Genomic DNA, 24,987 nt, shown 5'->3' with positions numbered 1-24,987 from the left:
ACTTTCAGGATAAAGATGACGGTAATTGGCTAAGTGTTGGATTGGGTGGGACGGGGCGGGGCATTTGTAATCCAATAGATGGACTCACTGGGCATATTTATGGAACTAAGAAAATCCTGTTGCTCAAAAAAGACCTGAATACATCTATTTGTTGCACTACACAGAATATATAGAAATGCTATAAATGCGGTCAACCTATAAGCTTCAATCCATCATGTTTCACTTTATGCATCCTTGTGCGCACAAATCTACATGTGCCTCCTCCTGTATGCAAAGTCTGATACAACAGTTAAGACAATCAAGATAATACTTTAAGTCAAGCAGACACAAAGACATGCCTCATGACTTAAATGTGTCAGCCAAAGTGTCATGAAGGTAATTTGATGTGCCAATTACTGTTGGGTGATAGCGGGTGCCAATGCATGTGGAGAAAAAACAACAAGAGAAGCAACCAAAGGATAAAAGCTGGAGCAGGGTGAAGAAAAAGTTCTATAGAAATAAAATATGAGCCAAGTCACGAGTTTGTATAATTGTATGAGTCAAGTCAGAGTCACAAAAAATACACACAATATTTAAAGAATCAAACTTTACTATGAAAAAAGTGGGCCACATTAGGGGTCAGGTTGGCCAGGAAGGAGGTCATGCTGAAAGGTGATGTGAGGGGTAAACTGATGGTGGGATTGAAGGTGGAGGTGGGTGGGAGCAGGGAGTTTAAGGTCCTGAGCAGATGGTTGTCTGGAATTAGAAGTCACTGGTCAACTAAACCCATTGAAAGGCCAGTACTGAAATAGCAAATATACTGGTGAAGCTAAGGCTAGCTCCTAAAGCTCTACTGGAGCAATGTTAACAAAGATATGTCAACTAATCTGTTAAAATTAAGTTTATGTTGTGAAAATTCTTTTGTACTCATAATCATTTTTGTCTTTTAAAGGGGGTGTATGAAAAGAAAAAAGTAAATTACACATTAACATGAATGATCAAATAGAGCTGAGATATTAATCAACTTTAAAATGTAAACTTTTACAAAACATAAACATGATAATTATTTAACTCAATACTGTCATATTTTGTAATCTTTCTTCAAGACCCAATACAGGAAATTAGTATTGGGGGTTCACTTTAGTCTAAAGCTCAGCCACCTTAAATCCCGCATTAACAGAATTATCCTCCTTGGCAGGAGTGTGTTTTCCCCAACCCTTCTTATCCGTCACTGTCTTACTGTCCAGGTTCAATTCTCCAGCCCTCACCTGCCCTCACAGCACACAGGTGAGTTCTCTTGACATTTTTATCATCCTGACAATGTGATGTACTTAGCAACAATTTCTTTCAACTGACTTACTCCACCACACATGTAATTTTCCTTTTTCTTAATCACTTACAGACTCCTTTCTGGCACCGACAAGCAAGGACGGTGAGGTTTGTGAACACACATCGTGATCGAAGAAGAGGTGCAGGTGACACTGAAGAGGAATAAAACTCAGGTGGCAAATATTTGCCGGTGAGTTTTCAGAACTGAGGCATCGTTAAGACACTCAAAGAAACTACAATGGGAAATTCCACCAGTAGCGCACTATCTAAGGAGATCCTGGAGGACCTGAAGCTCAGCACCAAATTCACTGAAAATGAGATCAGCCAGTGGTACGAAAACTTTCAGAAGCAGTGCCCGACAGGCCGCATCACACCTGAAGAGTTTGAGCAGATTTACACACGTTTCTTCCCGGACAGCGATGCCAAGAGCTATGCAAGACATGTGTTTCGCTCCTTTGACACCAACGATGATGGCACGTTGGACTTCAAGGAGTACATCATTGCACTGCACATGACCTCTACTGGAAAGACCACTCGAAAACTGGAGTGGGCCTTTTCGCTGTTTGATGTCGACAAGAATGGATACATCAACAAGACAGAAGTGACAGAGATCTGCCAGGTGAGGAGGAAATGGGCAGTCATGTGTAAGGTAGCAATGAAAATGATGGAAGGGTTTGCAGAGTGATGAATAATCAAACAGAAAATTTTAATCACAACACTGATTATTTATCTCTTTCTGAACATTCAGCCTTCTCAGTCAGAGATCTATTCATAGAAAATGATCTTTTTAATGAGGACATTTATCAAAAACTGCTGTAAAGGAGCACCAAAGACATGAACGCTATTTCATTCATTTTAGCTGCTATGAAGCTCCTCGGTTGCTTTAAGTTCTCAGATAAAAGTTTTCTTTCAAGTCAAAGCTTAAAATAAAAAAAATAGTTTGAGCTTTAAAAAAAAAATCAATATAAATAGGATTACTTGACATCACCAATCCAATCAAACTATGCTTAACCAACCCCAAAGTGTTGCACTTTTCTATTGTAACATGGATATTTCTAGGGTTTGAGGTCATTCTCGGGGCAGATGTTTCAGGTTCTGGGTGAAACAATATTGTTGGACTGAATTTGATTGTTGTTGAGATTTCCTAGTATTTCACCCCCTCCTCATTTGTTCGTAAAAATCAAGCTGTTAGAAGATGTAAAGTTGATGCCTCTGCGGTTTTGCAGCTCGAGCTGCTAATTGGAGTCCAAATTAGCAAGGCCGTATGAGCCTTAACCTCTTGATAATCTCTGTGATAACAGGTTTAGCTCTTAGACAATACAGGCAGTCACACTCTAAAGCAACCCTGTCTTTTGTATATAGCTACAAAGAGGAATATCCTTCCTGAGTTCAGTCAACGTTCGCACAAAAAGATCCAACAGTCACTTCAGAGTGGACTTCATTTCTGCTCATTTCTTCCTTATTTCTCTGGATTCTTTTTTCTCATATGATCAAAACTCAGCCAGATGCAGTTTCTGAAGTTTCTTACCTTTTCTTTCATGACTAATGTTATGGTATCGTAAGAGGGTTAAACAGATCAGATCAGCATTTAGCTGGCATTGTAATGGGATTTAAATCCTGGCCAACTGGTCGTTGTCCATATTGACCATGTTTACAGTCGCTGCTCTGAGTAGCTTCATCTGAAAGTTAAAAGGTCAACAACTAGAACAAGTCACACTTTGTATAAAAGGAAGAAGAAACAGATTCCATGTCCAAGAAAACACCAGGCTAACCAAAAGCGGATCCAGTCATTTCTGTTCCTATACATGTGTTTGAGATGAGTCATAAGTGAGTGAGGAGAGGAGGCTGATAGTATTTAGTGCTATATGCTGCCCTGTCCTGATGGGTTAGTTAAAGAAGGGTGTGAAAACAGTTTGGCCACATATGCATGCAGCTCAGTACTTCTTCCATGATCATGAAGTAACTATTTGTCATTTCAAAGCTCACATCATAAACTTTACAAACCACAAAGTCAAAGAAAGCCCAACATGGAGGCACAGAAAGGCAGGCAGGCAGGCAGGCTGGGAGGGAGAAAAAAGAGAAGCCATCTTGGTGTTTGGCCTCCAGCCTGAGTCTTGGCACTAATCCATGTTAATCTAGGTGTCTTAAATGTGGGAGATGAGTGCTTCCTCTCTAAGTGGGACGCACTTAAAGACCTGGACCCAAAGTGCACAGTCATTTACAATCTGCTTGATTCCAAGTGGCCCATTGAAGATTAGTGCTCCCTGAAAAATGGCACACAGGCCTGACTGTGCAGCTCCAGGCTTCTGAATTATTCATTTTGACTCAACCTAACCTGTGCATCTTTAATTTGAACTGCTTAAATGTTAATTGCGATGACCCAGCACTAAAGGAGTGCCTATGTGGCTGTATTTTTCATCTAGATGTACTGTCATATGGAGGTAATGGTGTCTTGTGTAAGATTAAATTTAAGGCTGCTTTTGTAGTTTTTGTTGCACTCAGCCACTGCTCAGCGCTCAGTGGACAACTACAGTGATCAGGGTGGAGGTAAATATGTGATGGCACAGTACTGTGACCTGTGTTTTGGTTTTTACATGAGAAGCTCCATAAACCACACATACACTCATGACACTAATGGACTTAGGAGTTAATTAATGTCTTATTCACTTTAAGCTATGGGCTAACTCAATTGTCCTACAGATTAATTGCTACTTGCCTTGTTCACATTTGTTCTATAGGCTGTGTTGTTGTTCCATACATTGCCTGTGTGACTGAATTGGTGCAGCTTTATCACTTTTTCTATACCCAACCCCCTCATCAGGCCATATTTAAGCTGATCCCCAAGGAGGAGCAGTGCAAGCTACCAGAGGATGAGAACACACCCGAGAAGAGAGCCAACAAGCTGTGGTCTTACTTCGAAAAGAAAGACAACGGTGAGGAAAAACACACACACACACAACACACATGTGTACATGCAGTGCCCTGTGGTGCATGACAGGCCAATGGGTTCTTACCCCTATGTGCTTATGTCAGAGGGAGATAAAGTCAGCATAAGCTCTCTACCTTTCCTCAGCAGCTGTTCTTACGTCCTTCGGCAAAGATTACATTTTACAATCAGCTGGTTTGGCTTAAAAACAATACAAGCGTTAAATCCACCTGAAGCAACATCCCTCGTTACAGCATCATTTTGTGCCGTGCCAGCTTTATTATGTATGGAGCAGCAATGAAACCTTAGGTGACTCCTCTGCATTGCATGCAACTCCCATGCTCACACAACCACACAGGAGATAAGAGAGGATTTCCTAGATAAGAGTTTTTCAACCCTATCTTCCGTATGGCTCCTATACCGTCTTTCCTTGCACTGATAAAATGTCTTATTCTCCCCTTTTCCCTCTCAGAGCGACTGGCTGAAGGGGAGTTCATCAAAGGAGTGATTGAAAATGAGAATGCGATGCGACTCATCCACTACGAACCACTCAAACAATAAAGTTCATCCAGCGCTTCCCTCATACCACTCCTTTTTCTCCCTCATAATTTCTTTTCTTTAAACCAGCTCTTTCTATCCCTTCTAATCCACTCGACCCCCCTGTGTAAATACTCCTTTCTGCAATGTCTCGGTCACAACTAATGTTTCAGTAAGTTTGCTTCATGTCATCTTATTGTTTATCCAATGTTGGTCAATGAATTTATATTGAATAGATGGCAAGAGAGGCCAAGATTGGCGTAGTGTTTAAATGTGTCCAGCTACAAACAAGAAGAGTAATGATGAATATACTGAGGCAATACAGATGACATATGTATCGGGAGTTTTGATGATTAATATTGTCTTATTACTAACTACCTTCAGAATTGTTGAAATTAAATTTGGGTCTTGAAATAAATGACAACTGGCAAGTACTCTAACAGTTACAGATTTCAAACTTTTTTTAAACAGACTTAGAAATTCCCTAGATTCCTCCTGGAGTGTGTAGCTCTCATGTGTAAAAATTTATGCACTTCATAATAAATTAAAGGATTTCTGATACATCTGTGCTTCGAAAATCCATTTATTTATCTGTCTTTCTCCGATTAGGAATAAACACGCCTTTGACCCAGAAAGATGTTAAATAATATAATGCCGTCAGCTGACGAAAATTGGTGCTGTTGGTCTTAATGTTTTGATTGTCTTTATCCCTGGCAGTAAATCCAGGATTATCCCAAATCTATATAACCTTGAGGCAGTTAAGGTTTATAATCTTTTTTTGTAATATATATTATTTTGTATGAAAATGTAAGTTTGAGATTGTGTAAACCAGACCATAACATCAAAAAATGTTTCCCTGAAGAATCTTTGCCGCCTCTTTAAATGTATGTCTTCAGTCTTTAAGTGTACTCCTTGCCCCCCCTCACCCTCTCCATCACTTTCCCCTCACATGCCTGCAGTCTCTCCTCACCCTTATTCCTCCTTCTTCCCATCCAACTCGGGATTACTGGTTTACACATAATCTTCTGTTCAACATCAGAGAGCAGACTTTTCAAAATCTCTGTAATCTTTCTTTCTCTATGTGTCTATCCTACTGGTTTGTCTTTGCATCTGCAGAGAGAAAGATGCTGTTTGTTGAAGATCAGGCTTTGATTTGAAATACTGTCACTGTCAGCATTTTGACACAAGAGAGATGAGATTTTGATGAAGGTAACATGCTGACTGCTGAGAGAAATTCGTTTTTTTTTTCTTCCCTTTTTTTCTCAAAAGGAGGCAAGCCAACCAGGCAAAGACACATCCATCTTCTTTATGTAATGAACAATAATTCGCAATGAAACAATATCTCAGATCAATGTAATTACTAAATAATTCAGTAATATAAAGGTTAATAACAATTTACAAGAATAGTTGATTTAAAACCATGAGGCACTGAGAAACACCCAGACAATGAACAGTATTGAATGTCAGTGTGATCTTTACATGTAGTCCTTAGATGTGAGGATTTAACGGCTCTCCAGAGTGATAAGTTTTTCCCATGTGCATTGAAAGTGATAAAAAAAAAGAAAAAACTGATTGCTCTCATTGGTCCTCCACAGTGAGGTGAAAAAAAGTCTTTCCTTTTCAGTTTTTCTTGTTCATGGTTGTAAATAATCCCCTAACAAGGTGAATCAATTCGGTCCATGGCCACCTCCATCTCATCCATCTCTCTCTCACAGTCTTCACACCCTTCTGGCCCACAGCCACCCACCAAAACCAGTGTTGGTACATCCCCATTTCCCACTCCGACCACGCTTCCATTTGGGGCCCACGCTACGTCAATCATGCCCTCTGGACACTGCAATAGGCCGCTTACAGAATAAAGCCCGCCTCCTGGAACAACATCATCATAAGCAGGAGCGTGAGTGGTGGCTCTTGCTTCCTCCAAACGTAACCTCTGTCTGCGGCGGAGCTCAATGATGGTCTTGGTGTAGGAGTTGAGTGTTACCACAGCAGCACCCATACAGCAACTGAAGGACACCCAGGCAAGACTAAGAGCAGGAGAAAGTCACAACAGTAAAACGCCAGAAGAGAAACATGCCAACATGAGTAAAACTTTTCAGGACATAGGTTTGTTCTTAAAGAGAAGCCACCTACGCAAATGACCAGCCGTAGTCCCAGGACTGCGGCCTCCAGTCTTTGGGTCCCACAATCACTGTCATCTGAAACACAGTGGTGTACATCATGTGGGCCACCATCCCAAGAAGACCTACACAGAGTATGACATAATATAAACAAACAAACACAAATACAATATTCATCAATCTGTATCAGTCGATAATCTAAGGAGAGAATATTTCTCACCCGATAACACGGTACAGATTGCTGCATAGGCATTGATTTTTAGCGAGTGCATCTCTTTATGGGAACACAAAAACTCCAGCCACATCAGGAGGAAACCCATCCCAAGCAGGCCGATGTATGTAAACTCTGAAACCACTGACAGCCAGAGTACACCTGAAACATAAAAAACCAAAACAAAAAACACAGGAAACTTACACTAAGATGTGAAAAGAAACTTGATTGACCATATTTAATGATCTAATGGGGGTCTGCAACCTTTAATTCCATAGGGGCCAATTTGCCACAGCTCACCTAGATTGAAGTTATTCTGGAGCCACAAAATCTACTTTATCTTCACAATAAAGACAATTAAGTGTATGAAATGCTATACATAGTAAAAAAAAAAACTAGTGAATAGTTGTTTAAACAAAAAGTTTTGGGGAATTTATGAAATTTTATGTATGATGTCTTAGTTTTTTTTATTTTTAATAAATTTGAAAAAAAAAAAAACTGAAAATGTGCAAAAAAAAACAAACAAAAATTGCAACATATTTGAATTTTTAAAACGGCAAAAAGATAAAAAATAAAAAATAAACTTGCCAAAGAAGAAGAATACTCAAATCTGATTATTTATATGGTTAATATTGCTCGACTCATTATTTTTGTTGTTTGCAAATTTCTCGCCACATATCAAATATGTATATTAAGCTGTCATGTTTGCAGTTCAATGAATCCATCCACACAGAATCAAAACCTATATTTTCCAGATTTGTCTTTTTGTAGATTTAGTTATTTACCAGGGGTGTAAACCCTGATGTTGGCCACAGCTGCTTGGAAAATTGGTTGCCTGTTGATGTTGTAGGAGGTAAGGTGGAGTGGCGGCAGACTTTATTGCAAGATGCGATCCATATTTAGTTTAACAAAATGTTAACCCAACATGCTATTTAGTGTCAATGCTTAAAATCATCAGTACCCTCTGTAAGAAAAATAAAAATTCTTTAATTTAATATCTTTATTTTGAAAGCTTCAAGGAACCACTGCAAATGAGTCAAAGTACCACGTGAAGTCCCAGAGCCACAGGTTGCAGACCCTCGATCTAATGATTTGGTCTGATACACAACTCACCTTGCGTCTCTCCAGGCGTCAGATCTATAAAACTTCGACATTTCTCTCCTGCCAACAACATGGTCAGATATGAACAAAAATTAAGTGAGGAAAGTTCTTCAAAGAGGGCTCTGAGTTGTGTTAGAACAGATTTAAAAATGTAAAACTACAGCTGCTGTTGTGTGCAATCAGAAGTGTGCTTTGGTATCTCACCATCGTTGTGTTTCTCACAGCTTTCCCAGAAACCTGTGTGGAAGTATCTGAAAGCAAACTTGTCCTCTCCGGTCTCCCAGATGTAGTGTACCGCATTGGCCAGCTGCCTCTGCCTGATCTTGGACAGCTCCTCCCTCCTGGCAGGAGACAGGGTGCGGTTGAAGGGGTTCTGAGTGGGACTCTCTGCGTGACAATGAGAAGAGCATTGTGGGTATTTTACTTTAAGACTCCACCACATTCACGATCCCAAACATAACTTTCAGCACCAATCCCCACTTGAATTTCTTTCCATGTTGAACTCATTTACGCACGAGCAAGAGCATAGTCACCCTGCTGCACCAAAATAAACCTCCCCTCCTCCCCGGCATAAGGGGGAGTTCAGTTCACCACAGTTAAGTTAGATCTCTCTGTAAAAGTCCTAAAAGTACACGTAGTGATCAAAGACAAGTCCTACGCTGGAAGAGCTGTTAATCTCAGCGTGGATTAAGTGTATCTGTAGAGAAATTAAAAACCAGGCAGCAGGCAGTGTAAACCTCCCCTCAGTGGGGAATAAACCTTTGGTGGCTACTCTCACACCCCACAGATTAACACTGAGCCAGAATGAAGTTCACTCCAGGACTAAGGTATAGACAAAAAGAGATTAAAAACATGGAAACCAAGGACAATCAGTTTTTAACAGGTGGAGGAAGCCATCATATTATCTCGTCAGATTATTTTTAGGTATCGGTTTCAAAAACAAAACAAAAAAGAATACACAGAACTTTGTAATCAGGTTCGAAGGTCAAGGCCAGAGCTGCATTTTAACTTTCTGAAACATTATGGAAGACTTTAGAGGTGATCAAAACAACTAAGAAGCACATCCACAGGCCTCAAACAAGGACATATAACGTATGACATATACAAAAGTATAATTTAATCCTGGTGCACATAGCCAGCAGTTTTTTAAGTATATTTTGAACGCTGGTAATATATTTTGTTGATCTGGAGTCTGAATGACTTAAAGGAACAAAAGGTTGAAGATTGATTCAGCCAACAGCAGTGAAATGTAACAGCTGCATTAAACTTCGGGTCAAACTGTGCAGGATCCAAGAATGTTGACCAGATGTGTTTTCTCCACTGACTGCGTCACGCTTTTATTCTTCAGAGCTAACAGCTTTACTGGAACTGACCCATTGTAAACAGAGACAGTCGTAACAGAACAAAGGCGCTGCTCGTCCAGAAACTCCCATGATCTGATACTTGAATTATAGTGATGTATATTACACCAACATTGTTTAAACAAACCAAATTAACCATCAACACATCAAAGTCAGAACAAAGTGATGAAACCCTCTTGCTCAGTGAGGTTTCATCTAATTTTTTTCTGGTAGTATTTGAAGTGGGTGCAATCAGCTGTTTTAGGTGTAACAAAAAGGTTGTGATCACTCTGTAAATATTAAATCTGTAATGTTGGCTTACACTAACAAAAAAAGCTGTGGCAGAAATAAAACTCTTTATATCCAATCTGTTAGAGGAGACTCAAGACTTGAAGAAAGGAAGGAAGTAACAAATAGGAAAGGAAAGTTAAAAAGGCAACGCATGACTTTTTTACTTTCCTTTTCTTTATTATGTATCACTAAAGTAAACAATTGTTTTTTTTTTTATTCAAACTCATCAAAGTGTGCTTACTTAGACTGAGATGCAGTTAAAGCTCAAGAGAAATAACTTGTAGGCAGACTTTGAGTCACAGTATTTCAAATAACTGTGATTTCACAGTTCTTAAAGAAGCACACAAATGATTGACTGTGAGTGTCTGAATGTCAGTGACAATGATTTAACGGTCCATTACCAGGTGCCAGCAGCTAACGTCAGGCTACATGAATCCATGACCTCATCCTGTTACATCAAACTGTGACCCATGAACTTGCTTTTTCAAGAATATTGAGATTATTCACCCTTCACTTAGACTGTGGTGAGTGTTAGTGTGCATACTTTGACTTCATAGACAGGAGAGCATTAGGCTTCAAATTTGAAATGTGGAATAAAATAATGGACACCAACTTAACCACTGCACACAAGAGAAACATGAGTCTACAACTTCCTCTCCAGGACAAAAATACTAAATTTTCCACGATCATGCATTTTTACTGGTTATACGCTTTCATAAGGTGGCATAGTGGTGTTGTGGTTAATGTCACCTTACAGCAAGTAGGTTCCCGGTTTAAATCCCCAGTCAGGTAGGACAGATTTTGTGTACTGCAAAAACAGAAATTTGAGCATTTCGGTGTCTTATTTTTGGTAGAATTGACTTAGTAGACTGATTCAGTCCAGAAAAATGTCTTCATTTATATGTTAAAAGACAAAATCAATACCTGGATTGCTTGAAAAGAGTAAAAACTCTCTCAATGGGGTAAGAAATATTCCCCTCTGTAGTTTTTTGTAGGAAGACATTTGAGATCTTAACATGAGACACTTTCTTTCTGGACTTGTCAGGTGAATGTGTCTCATATTAAGCCTAATAAGACATTATTTTACAAAGAAAAAACACAAATGCTTACAACGATTACCTGTGGGTTAGAGCATAAAATTGTCTGAATCTGTAATTTACTGGCAGTGTGTCTCAGGTGTGCGCTGGGATTGACTACAGGTCAGCTGCCCCATAAATTTTCCACAGAATAACCAGTATAGGTAAAGAATGAATATATAGATGCTCTTACTCATTTGAAAATGGGGCTTTAACTTGACTTAGTGAGTTTGTCCTCTGTTATTACCACACTTAACACTGAATGCTGTAAACACATCAGGCATTGTTTGCATTCTTGTTGGAAGTGACAAAAACTAGCATGATCCAAACTCAAAAGTCTGTGAAACTAATCAGTTTAAAGAACTAATCTTGCACATTTGACAAGAGACGTCTAAGAACACCCAATAGAAACAACAAAGCAGCAGAGACTGCTGTAAAACTACATATCAAAGCTGCACAAGGCTGCATAAGAAAAGATGAAACATCTGAAACTCTCAGTACCTGTGGTGTAAGGCTCGCTGTTGTTCTGACCACAGTTCTTCATTTTGACGGGCGACAGGCAGAGCGGCTTCACCACCTTATGAGTGCCCTCACACCAGTAAGAGGTGGAGAGAGCCAGGATGGAGAGAGCCAGAGCCAGAGTGGTCAAAGTCAGGGAGAGCAGGGAACGAGAGCGACGGGACATACCCTCCAGCATGGCCAGGCAGGACACGAGGAGGCAGGGGGAGGCCAAAGACAGACAGAGAGAACAGGGAGAGCGGTAAGGCAAAAAGAGGGGCACACAGCACACAGGGATGGGATGAACACAACAGAAAGTACAAGAGCTGTCACAGATGGAGCTGAGAGGACAGAACAGATGCTTTGGAAAGGTTTTATGGGGCGATGAGCTGCCAGGTTTGAATAGAAAACAAAGATAAATGTGATGTAACAGGGCTGGATAAAGATGACTAAACACAGCAGATGAAGAAGCAATACTGTAAAGCAGAGTGACTGAAACAAAGATATAGAGAGGGGGAGAAGGAGGAGGATAAGATGCCCTGAAATTGATACATGTGGGACCGTAAGGACAGATGGAAGTAAACAATGAACAAAAAGAGGGGATTCAGGAAGAGAATGCCTTACACTGGGAGAGAATACTGGGAAGAAGGGACATTAAGGTGTGTTTGGAGTGATATCTTGCTGCTGATCCCTAGGGTGAAGGATGAAGCCAAATATCACCTCTGGACACTTGGTGTGAGGTTTTTCGAGCTTTATGGCTACACTGAAACAGCATGAGGTCGTTTTAAAATACTCTTTAATTAATCTGTGAGAGCTTTATGCCCAAGGTAGTGATAGAGGGCATCCTTGAACATGATTCACTGTCTAGCAACAAAGTGAAATTAAACTGAAGAATAGGGCAAAAAAAGTCTAAAAGCAAATGGCCCATAAGATGAAATCTAAATTTTTTGATGTCTTTCATAACTTGATGGCTGCCTGATGTCACATAAGTCTTCCAGCTGTGTGTAACAAGGGGTGTTATGGAAAAATAAGTCATGCATACTATCCTGTGATCTAAGCTAATAACGCTCTGCTTCCTGATTAACACACTCAGGCCTGACCCTGCTGCACATCATAAGCTCCACTGCTGGACCCTCTGCAGGAGACAAGATGGAGATGAAAGTAAAAACAAGAGATTATTTTTATGATGGTCGGAACACAAGACTGAATAATTATTTCTGCATGTAATCCCGGATAATCTACTTTAATCTGTTTGTGTTAGGTGTTTTTGTGTGAAGTGCATTCTGACCATGTCGGCTCTCTGTCTCTCTCTCCCTCTCTTCATGCAGTGTCAGTGGACAGCCCCTAAAATACAACAGAGCTTTAGTTAAACCAAGTGGAACTGGCACAATCCCTAATCTGTATATGGGAAGAGATCCCAGGTGATGTCTTGTGTCTGGCTAAAACACATTGACAACTTTGGTAATAGTAATGAATAAAAGCTGATGAATGTCTTGAGAGGAATTACTGACACTGCTCAGTGTCACTTTCATCAAGTCATACAGGTATGAATTTCTGAACAAAGACTCTTTTGTTAAAATTTCAATCAAATTAAATTGATTCGCAGCAGTATCACAAAGTTTCGCTTTCACCAAGAAAAAAAAAACAAGTTTATCAAGAACTGTACACACCTCACTTAACCCACAGTCTAAAAGCTGAGTAAATACCACAAGAAAGTTTCTTCAGAAAAAAAATTCTTAAGTCTGTTCATTTTATGGCTAAATTTTAGGAATATTGTTACATTTATGAAGAAGTAGAGTACTATCATCGTAAAGTCCTTGTGCAATCTATTTGAAGATCTGTCTAAATACAAAACCTAAAACTCTTTGGTTAGGGATGTGACTAATTCTAGTGTTTAGTGAGATAGGATAGCTAAATGCTGTGATTTAAAAGTAAAGGGAAGCAGTCAATCATAAAACATTGTCTGCTTTTTACAACAATAATTCAATATAATTGTCAACAAGTACCTTCTGAAGTTCTTTCCATCTTCTTGTAGTTCTTCAGGTCAAACACACAAACACAAGGTCACTGCAACAGTTTAAAAAATAAACAAAACACTTTTCTCCTTCTGCCGTCCTCTTAACCTTCAATCGTCAGTCTTCTTCAAGAGCTCTAAATCAAAAAGCTCCTTAAGAACTTGATTTTAGTTGCTCCATTTTGATTCCTTGTGTCACTCCCCTCTTCATCTGTACCCTCTGTGTCTGACAGTGGTGCACCTCCTCCGGGATGACCATCAGTGACCCCTTCCTCCACGGCCACACTGCCTCATTAATCTCCATCCAGTAGTTAGTCGCGGATACTTGACCGACGGAGTGGCTGGGTGTCTGCCTCCTCACCACTCTACTCTGTTTTCGGTCTTTCTTGGGAATTTATGTCACAAACCCATCCTGAATCATGTAATCCCTCTAAGTCCATCTGTTCCTGCAGTGCCTCCTCTCTTCCTGTCTGTCTCCTTTTAGAGTTGGTATCCTCTCAACTCCCCCAAAACCAAAACTTCTCTATCACCAACCATCTCAGTTCCTCACCTCACTAATTGACTTCTATAACTTAATCAATAATTACATTATGGGGTGGTGAAAACTTTGAACTAAATAAAAATACCCTCCCTCTCCCAAGGATTTGGCTTTGCACCCACGCTGCGTAAAGCTAAATCCTGTGCCCACTAAGTTAATTGTTTACATTTGGGTGCCAAATCTGGCGCCTTAAAAAACAAGTACTTGGACATTTGCATAGTCGCAAGAATTTATTTACAACATATATGTACAGAGAATCAGAAAATGGCAAAAACACAGTGTGTTCACATTTGGAGAACAAGTTTAAGAAAGGAGGGGTAGTAAAAAATAATGCATCAGAAGAAAAAAGTTTAACCCCATGCTTGAGATTTACAGTAATGTAGAACCAGTTTGCCATCACTGCCAAAACACTGAAAAGAGACACAGACAGAGGCAATTTAATTAAAAGGTAAATGTTTCATTAATTCAGTAAAGAACAGTGAGAGCAGTAAAATAATCAAGAGGGACTTGTGGACTTTGAGGTATTTGCTGTAACTTATTAAGACTTTAATTAAAGACCAAAAACTGTTCTGTGTAGCATGCAGTTTATCTGCTATTGCACCCTCTGCTGGTCAAAGCTCCACATGACATATTCAATTCTATGACCAAATACTGATCTCCACCCAGAAGCTTAACAGACTTTGACGCTATCAGGTGTGCAGTGCATAAAACCCTAAAACCACATAAAATTAAGAACTGAACACAGCATCACAACATCATGTTGCTTGGTAAGAGATGCTCCAATTAAGTAAGATTGAAAACCACATCTGTTTTCTTTTCTCTCTTTGTCTATTATAATTGCAGAGTTTATATACATGTGTTACAAAAAAACAGCAATTACCATGGATCTTTTTATAAAATTGTATCATGTCATGACAAAGGTCCCAACTATCTGTTCTGAGTTTCAACCTCCTGGTTAATTTAATAAGTCCACATATATGCAGACTGGTGGAGAGTGTTTAGTCTTGGGTTGTAACATCTGCATCCCAGCACTCATGTTCTTGATGATTTGACTGTAGGACAGCTCAAAGCACTTGCACACTAAGCAAAATAGGAAATCTACATCTGTAAGGGTGGAGATAGAGACTGAGAAAACCAACTGGGCGGCATGGGTTTAGAAATTATACAGGACACATCTGTTTAATTATAATTCCTATTTTGTGTTTAGAGTTCAGTTTCTAATTTTGAATTTTGTTCCTGTTTTAAGTTGCTATATGTCAACAGAACAGCACAGTACAGTAACAAGGAATTAAACTGGAGTGTCTCTGTACTTACATCAAAGAGAACCCCAACATCTTGATCTGGTGAAGGGGCAAAAGACTGGTTTACATAAATAAACTAAAAAAAAGAGAGAGAAAAGAGAAATAAGGTTAATTATTTAGAAAACTAGACCACCTTAAGCATGACCAACCTGCTAACAAACTTAATCCTTACCAGTTGTTCATTGGCATCAAGTTTTAGGAATTTAGAGATGAACTGAGCCAGGGACTGTACCGTCCTCCCCCTGTCCACTGCCCACTTCTTTGTTTTCATTATAGGAGTGTCACCGACTGCCTTCAGCAACACATCAACTAAAGAAAAATAAGAACATGAACAGGTCAGATGAAATTCTGAAGAATTATTGTTGATCAAACTGTCATTAACTATACTGCAAGTACTTGTTGCAGGATATTCCTCCTTAAGAGACTTTGACAACTTTGAGTTACATGCAACATGTCATTTTAGACAACAAAAATATTCGGTGCAATGACAAGCCTTAAAATTCACTGTTGCACAACTTGGAGGGTGTATTATTATAGACAGAATGTTAGACTTCTACTTTAATGTAGTATGCCATGATTTTAAGCTCATGATATGAATCTATATAGTTATATACATGATCCAAATCACGCCAGGAGTGAACCATTAAATTAACATTCCTTGCTGCCAAGATCCCATGATCGATCTTAAACTGAGCTTTCAACACTTTACATAAAGCTGTTGCGTAGTCTGGATTCTTCTAATGTACCAACAAATGACCATATTCAGTCATAGTGATTAGCATCTTTTTATTCCCAATTATAGGCTATTGTTACCTCTCCTTATATTCTAAACATAACAAGCTTAAGTATTGTGTGCCCGTCAAAGGAAATACGCTTGCCAGACTTCTGAAAACACGTCTTAACCGTAGGCTGTTGATAAAAATCCCCAAAACTTAATGCAAGATATTAACGAAGTTTAATAACACTGAACAGTTTTAAGCTAACTGCAGCTTTTGGCTTAGCTCTACTGATTGTGATTGCGCACATGATGTTTAGCTGAAACAGACATAAGCCTTAAGAGTATTTGTATGTATGGAAAAAAAAAGGTCCACGCGAAAAATCTACATTTCGTATGGAAAACAATGAAGGGAAGAGAAAGTTGCCCCACATATAGGTTAGCATTAGCTTCAGTCGCTCTTCAGCCCAGCAGTACGTAGTTTAAAGGTAAATGAGGATTGGCTGAAAAGAACAAAACAGCCTTTCTATTGGCCAGAATATCTGTCAATTCAGCAATACGTCACAGATCCGGAAATATTTACCACAAAGCTAACAACGTTCCTCCTCGGCAGATTGAAAATATTCAATAATCGACTTAAATCAACGACGTAGTTAGACATCATACTTTTTTTCTTTTCTTCATTTGTCGAAGAGTCGTCAGACGGTGGTTGTGATTCCTCTTTTGGTGTTTCTGACGGAGATTCTGCATTGTCAGACATCTTCAGGTGACCACTCTGAGCAGGATTTGTCCCCACCTACCCAAGCTTGCCAGGCAGTGCGTGATAAACGTTGGCTCCTATTGGCTCAGAGAAACATCAATCTGCACTACATGTAATTCTATTGGTCAATGTGCATGACAATTAAAGCAAGGATGTTTAGCAAGTAAAGGTTGCTAAACTTGTGTTATTTTATGTGTCCGGTTACAAGCAAGGTATCGACTTGATTCTATATTTATCAGTGACGTAAACTAACTAATTCAGATACCTCTGTGAATTTGGGTACTACTAGATACTTTGTTGCTTTTAAAAATGGGTAAAAGGTAACATCTATGTTTTTCACAATCACGCAGGAGGCGTCACACACCAAGTAATTCTTTAACCGGGTAGTTGAACTTTCTGCGGTCTCCTTGAACCTGTCACACTCTTCTCCCAACTGGACCATCCAGGCACAGGCAGTAAGTCAACTTTCTTACAATGAAGTTCTCTCAAACTGATTTCCGTAAAACTACAGCAAGCTGTTGCATATACAATCGAAATCGAAACGATGCAACAGCATGGGGCAAATATTTACTCACCTGAGCTCAAATTGCCTCAAGCTGAAAATGACGCATTGTGAGGCCATTAAGTGTTATTTTTCAGAGCATGCGATTTACTCCTGTAATGTTCAGTTTAACCTCACCATAAGCATTGCACCAAATGTATGAATGCATTTGATAAGGTGTTCCTTCTTACTGTAATTTTGCTCATACAGTGGCAAGCCTTGGTAGGCTCAATCCTAAGGATGCAGTCCTCCTCCTGTGTGACATGCAAGAAAAGTTCAGACCCAACATCTTCCAGTTCAACAACATTGTCAGCAATGCAGCCAGGTTGCTCCAGGTGACCATTCCACTCCACGACCCGATTATCTCTTATCAGTTGTAGTGTTTGTGAAGGACCGCTGAAGTACTCTCTTTGAACTGAAGTCTAATCTGCATGCTCTCAACCTTCTCTCAGGCCAGTCGTGTTCTGGGCATTCCTCCCATTGTGACAGAACAGTACCCTAAAGGTTTGGGTCCCACAGTTCCAGAGCTGGGAGCAGCAGACCTGAAGGCCCATGCTAAAACTTCTTTCACCATGATGATAGACGATGTCAAGAAGGAGCTGGAGGCCCTGGGGAACCCCAAACAGGCTATTCTGTGTGGAATAGAGGCACATGCCTGTATTGCAGTAAGACTACGTCATCTTTTATCCTGCAGTTTAACCATCTTAAAAATTCCTCCAAGCCATGCAGGAAAAGAATCAGAGAAAATAATTTATGTTTTGTTTTTATATTCATCTTAATGTGTGTGAAATAATCTGAAACTTGAATATGAGGGCACAGGTATGACCAACTGTAAGACTTCTATGTTACACATTTGTACTGTATGCTTGACAACAAGTTCCTTTGATTCAGTTACTAAAGCAGAACCTCTGATGATTGCCTCTCCACAGTGCACAGCTTTCGACCTGATTGAAAAAGGGATGGAGGTTCATATTGTAGCTGATGCTGTTTCTGCCAGAAGGTATCCCAGCAATGGAGCATTGTTTGTCCTCTGCATTGAATACATATTTGATTTTATGTGTCTGGAACTGATTGCATATGCGTTCAAACTTGTGTGTCTCTCTCCACAGTCAGACAGATCGCCTGTTTGCTCTCTCTCGATTGAAGCAGAGCGGGGCTTTCCTCACCACCACAGAGGCTGTTCTGCTGCAGCTGGTCCAGGATGCTAAGCATCCAAACTTTAAGGAGGTGCTTATTGCATATGCTCTCTGTATTTTTCCTTTATAGATATGTCGTGAAAAATGCACTACACTCACTGGGAATGCAAAAATTGTTGTTTTCTATCACACTGGTAGCTAGGGGGATGGCAAAAACAGATAGTACAAGACAGAGCTTCACAGAATAACAGAAATGTCACATTGTGAGCTTTGCCTAAACCAAAGGATGACTTGGTAAAAAAAAGAGCGTTTAAGCATTTTTCAAACTGCTGGTAAGTAAGCTGCACTTCCAGCAAGGTAAAGCGCTAAAATGTTTTCCAAACATTGCATACAGTTACTGACAAGTATCTTACCAACCCCTATTAAAATAAATGAACCATTCCTTGAAGCTTAACCAAAACTAGTTGCAGGCCCCCCTTGTCTCCCATTGGCACCCTGTCAAACTAAGAACAAAATGCAAGACCTTTTGAACCAAGGAAAAGCAGAATCATGATCCTAATAAACTTATGAGCACCTCTTTTAAAATTTCCCCAACTCAGATATTGATTTCAGCCTTTTCATCATGTTAGTGCTGAAATACAAGAGCTGATATCAACTTTCATGTTGGCAAAGCTGTCCTTGATCATCTGACCTTATCTTTTTGAAAATCACTTGTAAAAGAAAACCCTGTTTTTGGGTCTTGTGTCATGGTTGTCCGTCTCTGGTTATCTTGTATTTATATTGCATGTTTATGAGGAAACTCTGTTGCTCAAAGCTAAATGAATAAGGCTTTAATTTCTTAAACAACAAGTTAAAAACCTTTATCTTTTAAAATTTGATTGACAGATCCAGAAGCTCATGCTCCACCCATCTCCTGACACCGGCCTTCTTGCCTTCTTCAGCGCCATGTAGAAGATCCTCACCAACCACTTTGTGCTTCAATAAAGTGATGCTAATACTTTAAATGTGTGCATTTGCGTTCATGGTCCTGAAAAGTGAAACGTAATTCTTTGTGTGCAAATGTGACTAAGGTCACATTTGCAGAAACTTCCTCTTCCAGCTGTGACAGGCTGAAGAGGTGGGATCAGTTCTCAGAGGCGGGTGAACAGTGATGTCACACAGGGGGAGGAGCAGGTGACGTTATTCTTGTGTAGTCAGAAAGGGAGGGGAAGAAGAAAGAGGGAGGGAGGGAGGGAGAGAAAAAGGAAGCTCCTCGATAAGTTTTCTGTGTATATTTTTCCAAAGTTACACAAACTTTCACAAAACAAAAGTATGAGTGGAGGCCCTGAGGGGATCAGCATGCTGAAGAGGAAGACCTGAGCGGGAGGACGGACACCAGTTTGTCTGCAGTTGTGCACAGCTGATGACAACATCAAATATTAACACTTTTTAAGGCCTTGGGCCTCGAGTGACTGTAGAGAGGTAAGCAAGCCTCAGTTCTTTCCAGAAAACAGAAACTGTTGGAAGAGTTTGCACACCTATACCTGTCAGATTTGTGCAGTTTCTTTGCTTCTGAATGTAAAGTTTCCCCAGCAGCACAAAGTGTATGTGTGTGAACTTACTGTGACAGTAACTGACGCTGGTTGTAAGCCCAAGAATTCAACTGTTGATAGTGTTGCATTACAGGCAGAGAGAGGATCCATTATCATATGTCTCAGTGTTTGTGGCCATTCAGATTGAACTGCACTGAAAGGACATGTTGATTCCATACTTCCTCCTTTGTTACCTTAGATCCAGGACTGAGAAACAGGAAGACAATGTCCTCCGAGTTGGACTCTAGTCTCACCAGTATCGACTGGCTGCCTCAGCTGGGAATCAGCACCCTGCGCTCAGGGAGGGAGAGGGGAGGAGGAGGAGGTACGGAGAGAGACAAGAAGAAAGAAAGAGGGAGGGAGAGGGGAGACTTTCTTCCCTCTGTGCCAGACCCCTCCCCATCTAACTCAAAAGGAAAACCCCCTCACAGCTACGCCACTCTTATTGCCATGGCAATAGCAGCTGCACCTGAGAGGAAGTTGAGTCTGAATGACATCTACACCTGGATCAGTGACACCTTCCCCTATTACAGCCGGGCAGGCCGAGGATGGAAGGTACAATCTATTGTAGAGAAAAGCATGTTACTAAAGTATACAAATGATATGAGCACTACCCAAAAAGCATCTTTAATTGTTTTATTATCCCAGCTATTTCACTACTGACTTCTTTAATGTCTTTCTATGACTGTGTTTCCTTTACAGAACTCCATTAGACACAATTTGTCTCTTAATAAATGCTTCAGAAAAGTCCCTCGACCACAGAATGACCCCGGCAAGGTGACATTTTATGCATGGATACAGAAATCAGAAATGTGCTTTCATAAAAGCTTACATCAAGGGAAATCAATAAAAAAAACTGCCAAGAGATTCCACAGCCTGAAACTGTTCTCTCTGTACTCAGGGTTCCTACTGGACTATGGATGGACCTGCAGATTCAAACCAAGTGAGGGCCCCTAAACGTCCTTACCCAGAGGAGGAGGAGAGACTGAATGTACAGTATTTGACAATATTTATTTCAAGAGTCATATACCTCCATATTAACTTTACATGATTCACAGCTTAAAGAAATATCCCCTTTTTATTTTTATTTCTATTATTATTTTTTTTAGTTAGGCTTAGTTTTAGCTACTGTCTCTTTAAAGCTGCCGACCCCACAAACCCCCATCTCTCTGATTGGCCAGTGACCTTGAGGTCTGTCAGGGGCAGAGTTACGGGCAGACCTTGGTGTTTGAGGCCTTACCCTACAGCATGTCATGAACGAGTATAGAAAAGCCATGTTAGATGTCCTCATCATATCAGAAAGTCTAGTCAAGAACTCATGTTTTTTTTTGTGTGTGTGTGTGTGTGCATGTTTGTTTTTATTCTAAATTATTATCATTATTATAACAAAAAGTTTTGATACAACAGACAGCAGACATTTTCATGAATTTCTACATTTGACTGTATAGGTTTTTGAAAATGTGTACTTGAACATCTTGCATTGTCCATACTGAAAATACAGGAGAGCATAACACCCCCTCTTTAAACCCTTTTTATTTTGAAGGGCCCAGTAGCTTTAAAATATTCTTCCTCTTGTTTTCTTATGTTCTTGTTGTATTTTACTCTAGGTTGTTAACAGTGATCAAATGTTGTCATTGATCCTTTAACCCTTTAAAAATGTGTAAACAGTAAATGGTGAAATCCCTGAACAGAGTAAACTTCAAAGGATATTAAAGAATGTTAAAACCTTTTCAGCCACTAAATTCTGTGCTATAACAGGTTCCTCAGGTAGAGGGGACACGGGCAGAGAGAGGACCCTCTCCTCATCAGTCACATCCAGCCTCCCTCACAGACCACCAGCTTCTAACCACAGAGCCTCTGCGAGCCAATCAGCATCAGCCCCCCTGCCCTGCCTCCCTCTCTCCTCCCCCATGCAAGGTAGATTCACCAAACCACATCCAGGCATGCTGTTTCATCATTAGACAACACATAATGGAATGTCTTTGTGTTTTTTTTCTTCACAGCAACCATCCCCTTACATGTCAAGCCCTGTGTCCACTCACTCACCTGCTCCTCTATCAGCTGGGCTCCCACTTGCAGCCCCCATCACTTCTATCAACTCATTCCCACCTCCTCATCCACCTGCCTCTACTTTTTCACTTCCTGCAGCCTCCACTACTTCCCTCTCTGCTTCTCCAGCTGCTCCCTCTTTCTCTGGTGCCACACTGTCCTTTCCTGTTGTCTCAGGGCCTGTTTCTGTTCCCACATTCTCCTGCACTCCCAATTCAGCTCCTGTTACTGTTTCCACCATGTCCGGACCCCCTCACCCTTCTGCATCTGTTGCCCCTGCATCTCTCACTGCCCCTCCTGTTGCATCCCTTAACACCTCTACTGATCCTCTGCTGCGCTTTACCTTCGACGAGCTCAACTTGACAGACTTGTACGCATCTTTCAAGTCCATCTTCAAGACCATGCGGGAGAGGGGAGGCTCTCAGTGTAAGTGGGATTAGTGTGTAGGTGGATTTCGCCTCAACAAAGTTATACACAACAACTGAATGAATGAATGACTTTCCTTCTTCTCTTCAGCGGAAATTACTCCCCTGACGGCTCTGAATGACACTACTCCTCTACACACTCCGACACTCCTACCTTTGTCACCTCACCCTACACTTGCTCCTCCTGCAGCACCTGCACAAGCCGCAGCACCTCCACTGCCCGCACACCCCCCTGAGACGGATCGTGTCCAACAACACAGTGAGCCTTTCACTCCCCACTCCACCCCTGACATGTTAAAAGTACAATAACCTAATGACTGTTGGCTAAAGTTTGCTCTTTTTCTGGCTTCAGCAGTGCCAGCTGACTGGTTCAGTAACCCAGATTCTCTGAAGGAGAGCTGCCGCATCGCCAGCAACCTGGACTGGGCAAACATTGACCTCTCAGGTCACCCAGGTCTGTGCTGTGTTTTTATAAAACAATGACAAAATAACCTCATTTTTCATGTAGAGTCATGTAGGTTCCATCCAATGAGCTTTTCAGGAATATCAATCTTAGATCATTTCTCATGTATGTCCCACAGAAAGTGATTTTTGATTGATTTTGAAGAATTACAAAGCTTTCTCAATTCATCTTTGTGTTTGTTGTCAGACCTCCTGGAAAGCATGCGCCAGGCGGAGCTCTGTGACTGGGCCCTTGACCCAGCGCTCTTCACCTCCCTCTGCGACTCCCTGAACCGCTTCTTCACCCAGAGAGGAATGATCACCTCTGGGAGTAATTCCCCTGCCTCTCACCCTCAACAGGTCCCACCCTTTACCTCCAACCCCCCTCCTACTCTAGCCAGCCTCACTCACCCTTCACCTCTCCCTTATGGCCCAATACTCCCCCCTGCCAGTGGAGCACAGCCACCTCAGAGGCGTCTGCAGGGACTGGGACCGCAAAGACCACAGCTCACACAACCCGCAAACACAACCGGTAAGACACTGGAGCAGGCTTATAAAAATTACAAGTGTTGGGCATTCACATTCACACAGGACTAACATGCAAGGGTGTGAATAGACATTTAGACTGAGGGGGCCAAACAGTGGCCCTCAGTTATGCAGGGTCTTTATGTGGAATCTATGCAAGTGTTTCGTTCTGCATACAGGTTGTTAAATTAAAAGTTCAAGTATTTGGTGTTTATTTACTTAGGTATAGGTAAAAAAAATGCAACTAAATTTTCTAAAGCCCCGTTTCCACCAAGCAGAATCTGTACAGGTTGGTATGGGTTGGCTCGGTTAAGCTTGGTCCTGTTTGCATTTCCACAGCCAACCGACATCCTGCATTTTGTCCTCTTTGTGATTGGCATGTGGCTTTTTGCTACTAAGTGCAATCAAACTTTGTACCACGGAAGACTGTGTGCTGCAAGGAGAAATGCAGCCGCTGTTGAATGGCAAGTGACGATTATTTCAACCTATCAACGGTCTGCAGAGTAGTAGCTCCACCTTACGAGATCAAATCGGTTTAGTCTGGGGTGCCAAAAAGTGGGACAGCTTTTCTCGGTTGCTTGGGGGTCTGTCCCAGGATTAGTCAGTGGAAACTCCATAAAATGCGTGCCATGCTGAGACGAACCAAACTGCTTGGTGGAAACGGGGCTTAATTGAAATGAAAGTAAAGCTGCCAGAAGCTTATGACACAATCAAATAAAGATGAAATGAAGTCAATGACCAGGCACTTAGCCAATCAAGGACCACAGTGGTGGGGTGGCCAATTGGATTTCTAAAAGGGCCTGTGACACCACAAATAACCCCTTAGACATGCCCCTGCTCATTTGACCGCACTCTGACCAGAGGCTTAGCAGGCTCCGGTAGTTTCAGAGGTCCAAGCACTAGTAACCCTGTTCATTTGTCCCACTTTACTCTTACTCTTCTTTTTTCTCTGTCCCAGCTGGAATGCAGCCTCAGCCCATGGCCCCACGACAGCGCCCTCCATTGAAGAATCTGCACAGTAACAGCGAGGAGATCCAGGATGACTTTGACTGGGACTCTCTGCTTGCCTGACCCTCATTTGCTGTTAGGAGAAATGGTTAAACTGAACATTTCAGAAGAATGTGACTCTCAGTGCCCTCTGCTCCAGAATCAGTGCAGGAACTTTTCCACAGTTGAGCATCTTGAAGTGTCTCTGAGTTCATATCTGGGATTAAGCTTGTTGTTTGTAACTGAATGCTGTATTTCAACTTTTATACACCTTATTTCAGATTCATATGCTGTAATAATTTTCATTACATGTTTCTTTTTTAGGTTATATGCAGGGTGTTTTATGTATAAGTTACTAGTGTACTAGGAAATAAAATTTAAACATTTGTTCATATTAATGTTCTTTACAAAAGTAGTACAAAGATACAAAGGAGAACTACACAAAGCTAGAGAGCAAGATGAAAAAGGCCAAACACAAATCCTGTTTTTGTTTTATTTCATAAATTCCTTTTGATTTTTTTCCATTTCGCTTTTCAGATGTGAATGTTCACAGTCATCACCACACAAAATTCAACC

The 24,987-nt window shown here is 40.8% G+C and overlaps 5 protein-coding genes across 11 annotated transcripts; 3 read left to right on the top strand and 2 right to left on the bottom strand.

Moving 5' to 3' along the window:
* The first annotated feature begins 1,205 nt into the window (after positions 1–1,205).
* Positions 1,206–4,889, top strand: rcvrn2 (recoverin 2). Its single transcript, XM_074683937.1, has 4 exons — positions 1,206–1,266; positions 1,382–1,927; positions 4,130–4,241; positions 4,707–4,889. Exons 2-4 carry the CDS (start codon positions 1,547–1,549, stop codon positions 4,793–4,795), a joined length of 582 nt encoding a protein of 193 aa, XP_074540038.1. The 5' UTR covers positions 1,206–1,266; positions 1,382–1,546; the 3' UTR covers positions 4,796–4,889.
* A 769-nt stretch (positions 4,890–5,658) lies between these two features.
* On the bottom strand, positions 5,659–13,981 carry LOC141800984 (germ cell-specific gene 1-like protein). 4 transcript variants are annotated; one of them, XM_074683867.1, is made up of 8 exons: positions 13,415–13,981; positions 12,697–12,752; positions 11,412–12,543; positions 8,408–8,590; positions 8,216–8,263; positions 7,112–7,264; positions 6,905–7,016; positions 5,659–6,798 (listed from the first exon to the last, which is right to left on the bottom strand). In XM_074683867.1, exons 3-8 carry the CDS (start codon positions 11,605–11,607, stop codon positions 6,426–6,428), a joined length of 1,065 nt encoding a protein of 354 aa, XP_074539968.1. In that variant the 5' UTR covers positions 11,608–12,543; positions 12,697–12,752; positions 13,415–13,981; the 3' UTR covers positions 5,659–6,425. The 4 variants fall into 4 exon arrangements, with proteins under 4 accessions (XP_074539968.1, XP_074539967.1, XP_074539966.1 ...); XM_074683866.1 differs by having other exon boundaries at positions 12,697–13,981; XM_074683865.1 differs by having other exon boundaries at positions 11,412–12,864; positions 12,922–13,981.
* Positions 13,982–14,169: 188 nt separating this feature from the next.
* atg12 (ATG12 autophagy related 12 homolog (S. cerevisiae)) lies at positions 14,170–16,781 on the bottom strand. Its single transcript, XM_074683872.1, has 4 exons — positions 16,643–16,781; positions 15,434–15,570; positions 15,275–15,337; positions 14,170–14,370 (listed from the first exon to the last, which is right to left on the bottom strand). Exons 1-4 carry the CDS (start codon positions 16,734–16,736, stop codon positions 14,311–14,313), a joined length of 354 nt encoding a protein of 117 aa, XP_074539973.1. The 5' UTR covers positions 16,737–16,781; the 3' UTR covers positions 14,170–14,310.
* isoc2 (isochorismatase domain containing 2) lies at positions 16,607–19,409 on the top strand. 4 transcript variants are annotated; one of them, XM_074683871.1, is made up of 7 exons: positions 16,607–16,742; positions 17,087–17,191; positions 17,488–17,612; positions 17,730–17,942; positions 18,207–18,277; positions 18,387–18,504; positions 19,299–19,409. In XM_074683871.1, coding segments are annotated over exons 2-7 (594 nt in total). In that variant the 5' UTR covers positions 16,607–16,742; positions 17,087–17,190; the 3' UTR covers positions 19,365–19,409. The 4 variants fall into 4 exon arrangements, with proteins under 4 accessions (XP_074539972.1, XP_074539970.1, XP_074539971.1 ...); XM_074683869.1 differs by having other exon boundaries at positions 16,653–16,792; XM_074683870.1 differs by having other exon boundaries at positions 16,714–16,848.
* A 239-nt stretch (positions 19,410–19,648) lies between these two features.
* foxj2 (forkhead box J2) lies at positions 19,649–24,897 on the top strand. The gene is made up of 10 exons (XM_074683548.1): positions 19,649–19,874; positions 20,184–20,539; positions 20,687–20,761; positions 20,886–20,975; positions 21,743–21,901; positions 21,988–22,459; positions 22,550–22,717; positions 22,811–22,912; positions 23,108–23,431; positions 24,383–24,897. The coding sequence occupies exons 2-10, from the start codon at positions 20,210–20,212 to the stop codon at positions 24,493–24,495; spliced, it is 1,833 nt and encodes a 610-aa protein (XP_074539649.1). The 5' UTR covers positions 19,649–19,874; positions 20,184–20,209; the 3' UTR covers positions 24,496–24,897.
* Positions 24,898–24,987: the final 90 nt, after the last annotated feature.

The sequence above is a fragment of the Halichoeres trimaculatus genome, unplaced genomic scaffold (assembly GCF_033239565.1).
Source record: "Halichoeres trimaculatus isolate MK-OKI-2021-1 unplaced genomic scaffold, fHalTri1.1 fHalTri1_scaffold_12, whole genome shotgun sequence".
In the NCBI taxonomy this organism is placed as follows: domain Eukaryota; kingdom Metazoa; phylum Chordata; class Actinopteri; order Labriformes; family Labridae; genus Halichoeres; species Halichoeres trimaculatus.
This window is presented reverse-complemented; position numbering and strand designations above follow the sequence as displayed.

Excerpts from the sequence above, each read along its gene's own strand:
- rcvrn2 (XM_074683937.1), top strand. The coding sequence starts at position 1,547 with ATGGGAAATTCCACCAGTAGCGCACTATCTAAGGAGATCCTGGAGGAC. Across the intron at positions 1,928-4,129 it reads AAGTGACAGAGATCTGCCAG|GCCATATTTAAGCTGATCCC; the intron begins GTGAGGAGGAAA and ends CCCCCTCATCAG. Across the intron at positions 4,242-4,706 it reads CTTCGAAAAGAAAGACAACG|AGCGACTGGCTGAAGGGGAG; the intron begins GTGAGGAAAAAC and ends TTTCCCTCTCAG.
- LOC141800984 (XM_074683864.1), bottom strand. The coding sequence starts at position 11,607 with ATGCTGGAGGGTATGTCCCGTCGCTCTCGTTCCCTGCTCTCCCTGACT. Across the intron at positions 8,264-8,407 it reads CTGTGAGAAACACAACGATG|GAGAGAAATGTCGAAGTTTT; the intron begins GTGAGATACCAA and ends TGTTGTTGGCAG. Across the intron at positions 7,017-7,111 it reads AATCTGTACCGTGTTATCGG|GTCTTCTTGGGATGGTGGCC; the intron begins GTGAGAAATATT and ends TACTCTGTGTAG.
- atg12 (XM_074683872.1), bottom strand. The coding sequence starts at position 16,736 with ATGTCTGACAATGCAGAATCTCCGTCAGAAACACCAAAAGAGGAATCA. Across the intron at positions 15,571-16,642 it reads AAATGAAGAAAAGAAAAAAA|TTGATGTGTTGCTGAAGGCA; the intron begins GTATGATGTCTA and ends ATTTTTCTTTAG. Across the intron at positions 14,371-15,274 it reads ATGTTGGGGTTCTCTTTGAT|TGTTTTGGCAGTGATGGCAA; the intron begins GTAAGTACAGAG and ends GTCTCTTTTCAG.
- isoc2 (XM_074683871.1), top strand. Across the intron at positions 17,613-17,729 it reads ATGCAGCCAGGTTGCTCCAG|GCCAGTCGTGTTCTGGGCAT; the intron begins GTGACCATTCCA and ends ACCTTCTCTCAG. Across the intron at positions 18,505-19,298 it reads AGCATCCAAACTTTAAGGAG|ATCCAGAAGCTCATGCTCCA; the intron begins GTGCTTATTGCA and ends TTTGATTGACAG.
- foxj2 (XM_074683548.1), top strand. The coding sequence starts at position 20,210 with ATGTCCTCCGAGTTGGACTCTAGTCTCACCAGTATCGACTGGCTGCCT. Across the intron at positions 22,718-22,810 it reads GGATCGTGTCCAACAACACA|CAGTGCCAGCTGACTGGTTC; the intron begins GTGAGCCTTTCA and ends TTCTGGCTTCAG. Across the intron at positions 22,913-23,107 it reads TGACCTCTCAGGTCACCCAG|ACCTCCTGGAAAGCATGCGC; the intron begins GTCTGTGCTGTG and ends GTTTGTTGTCAG.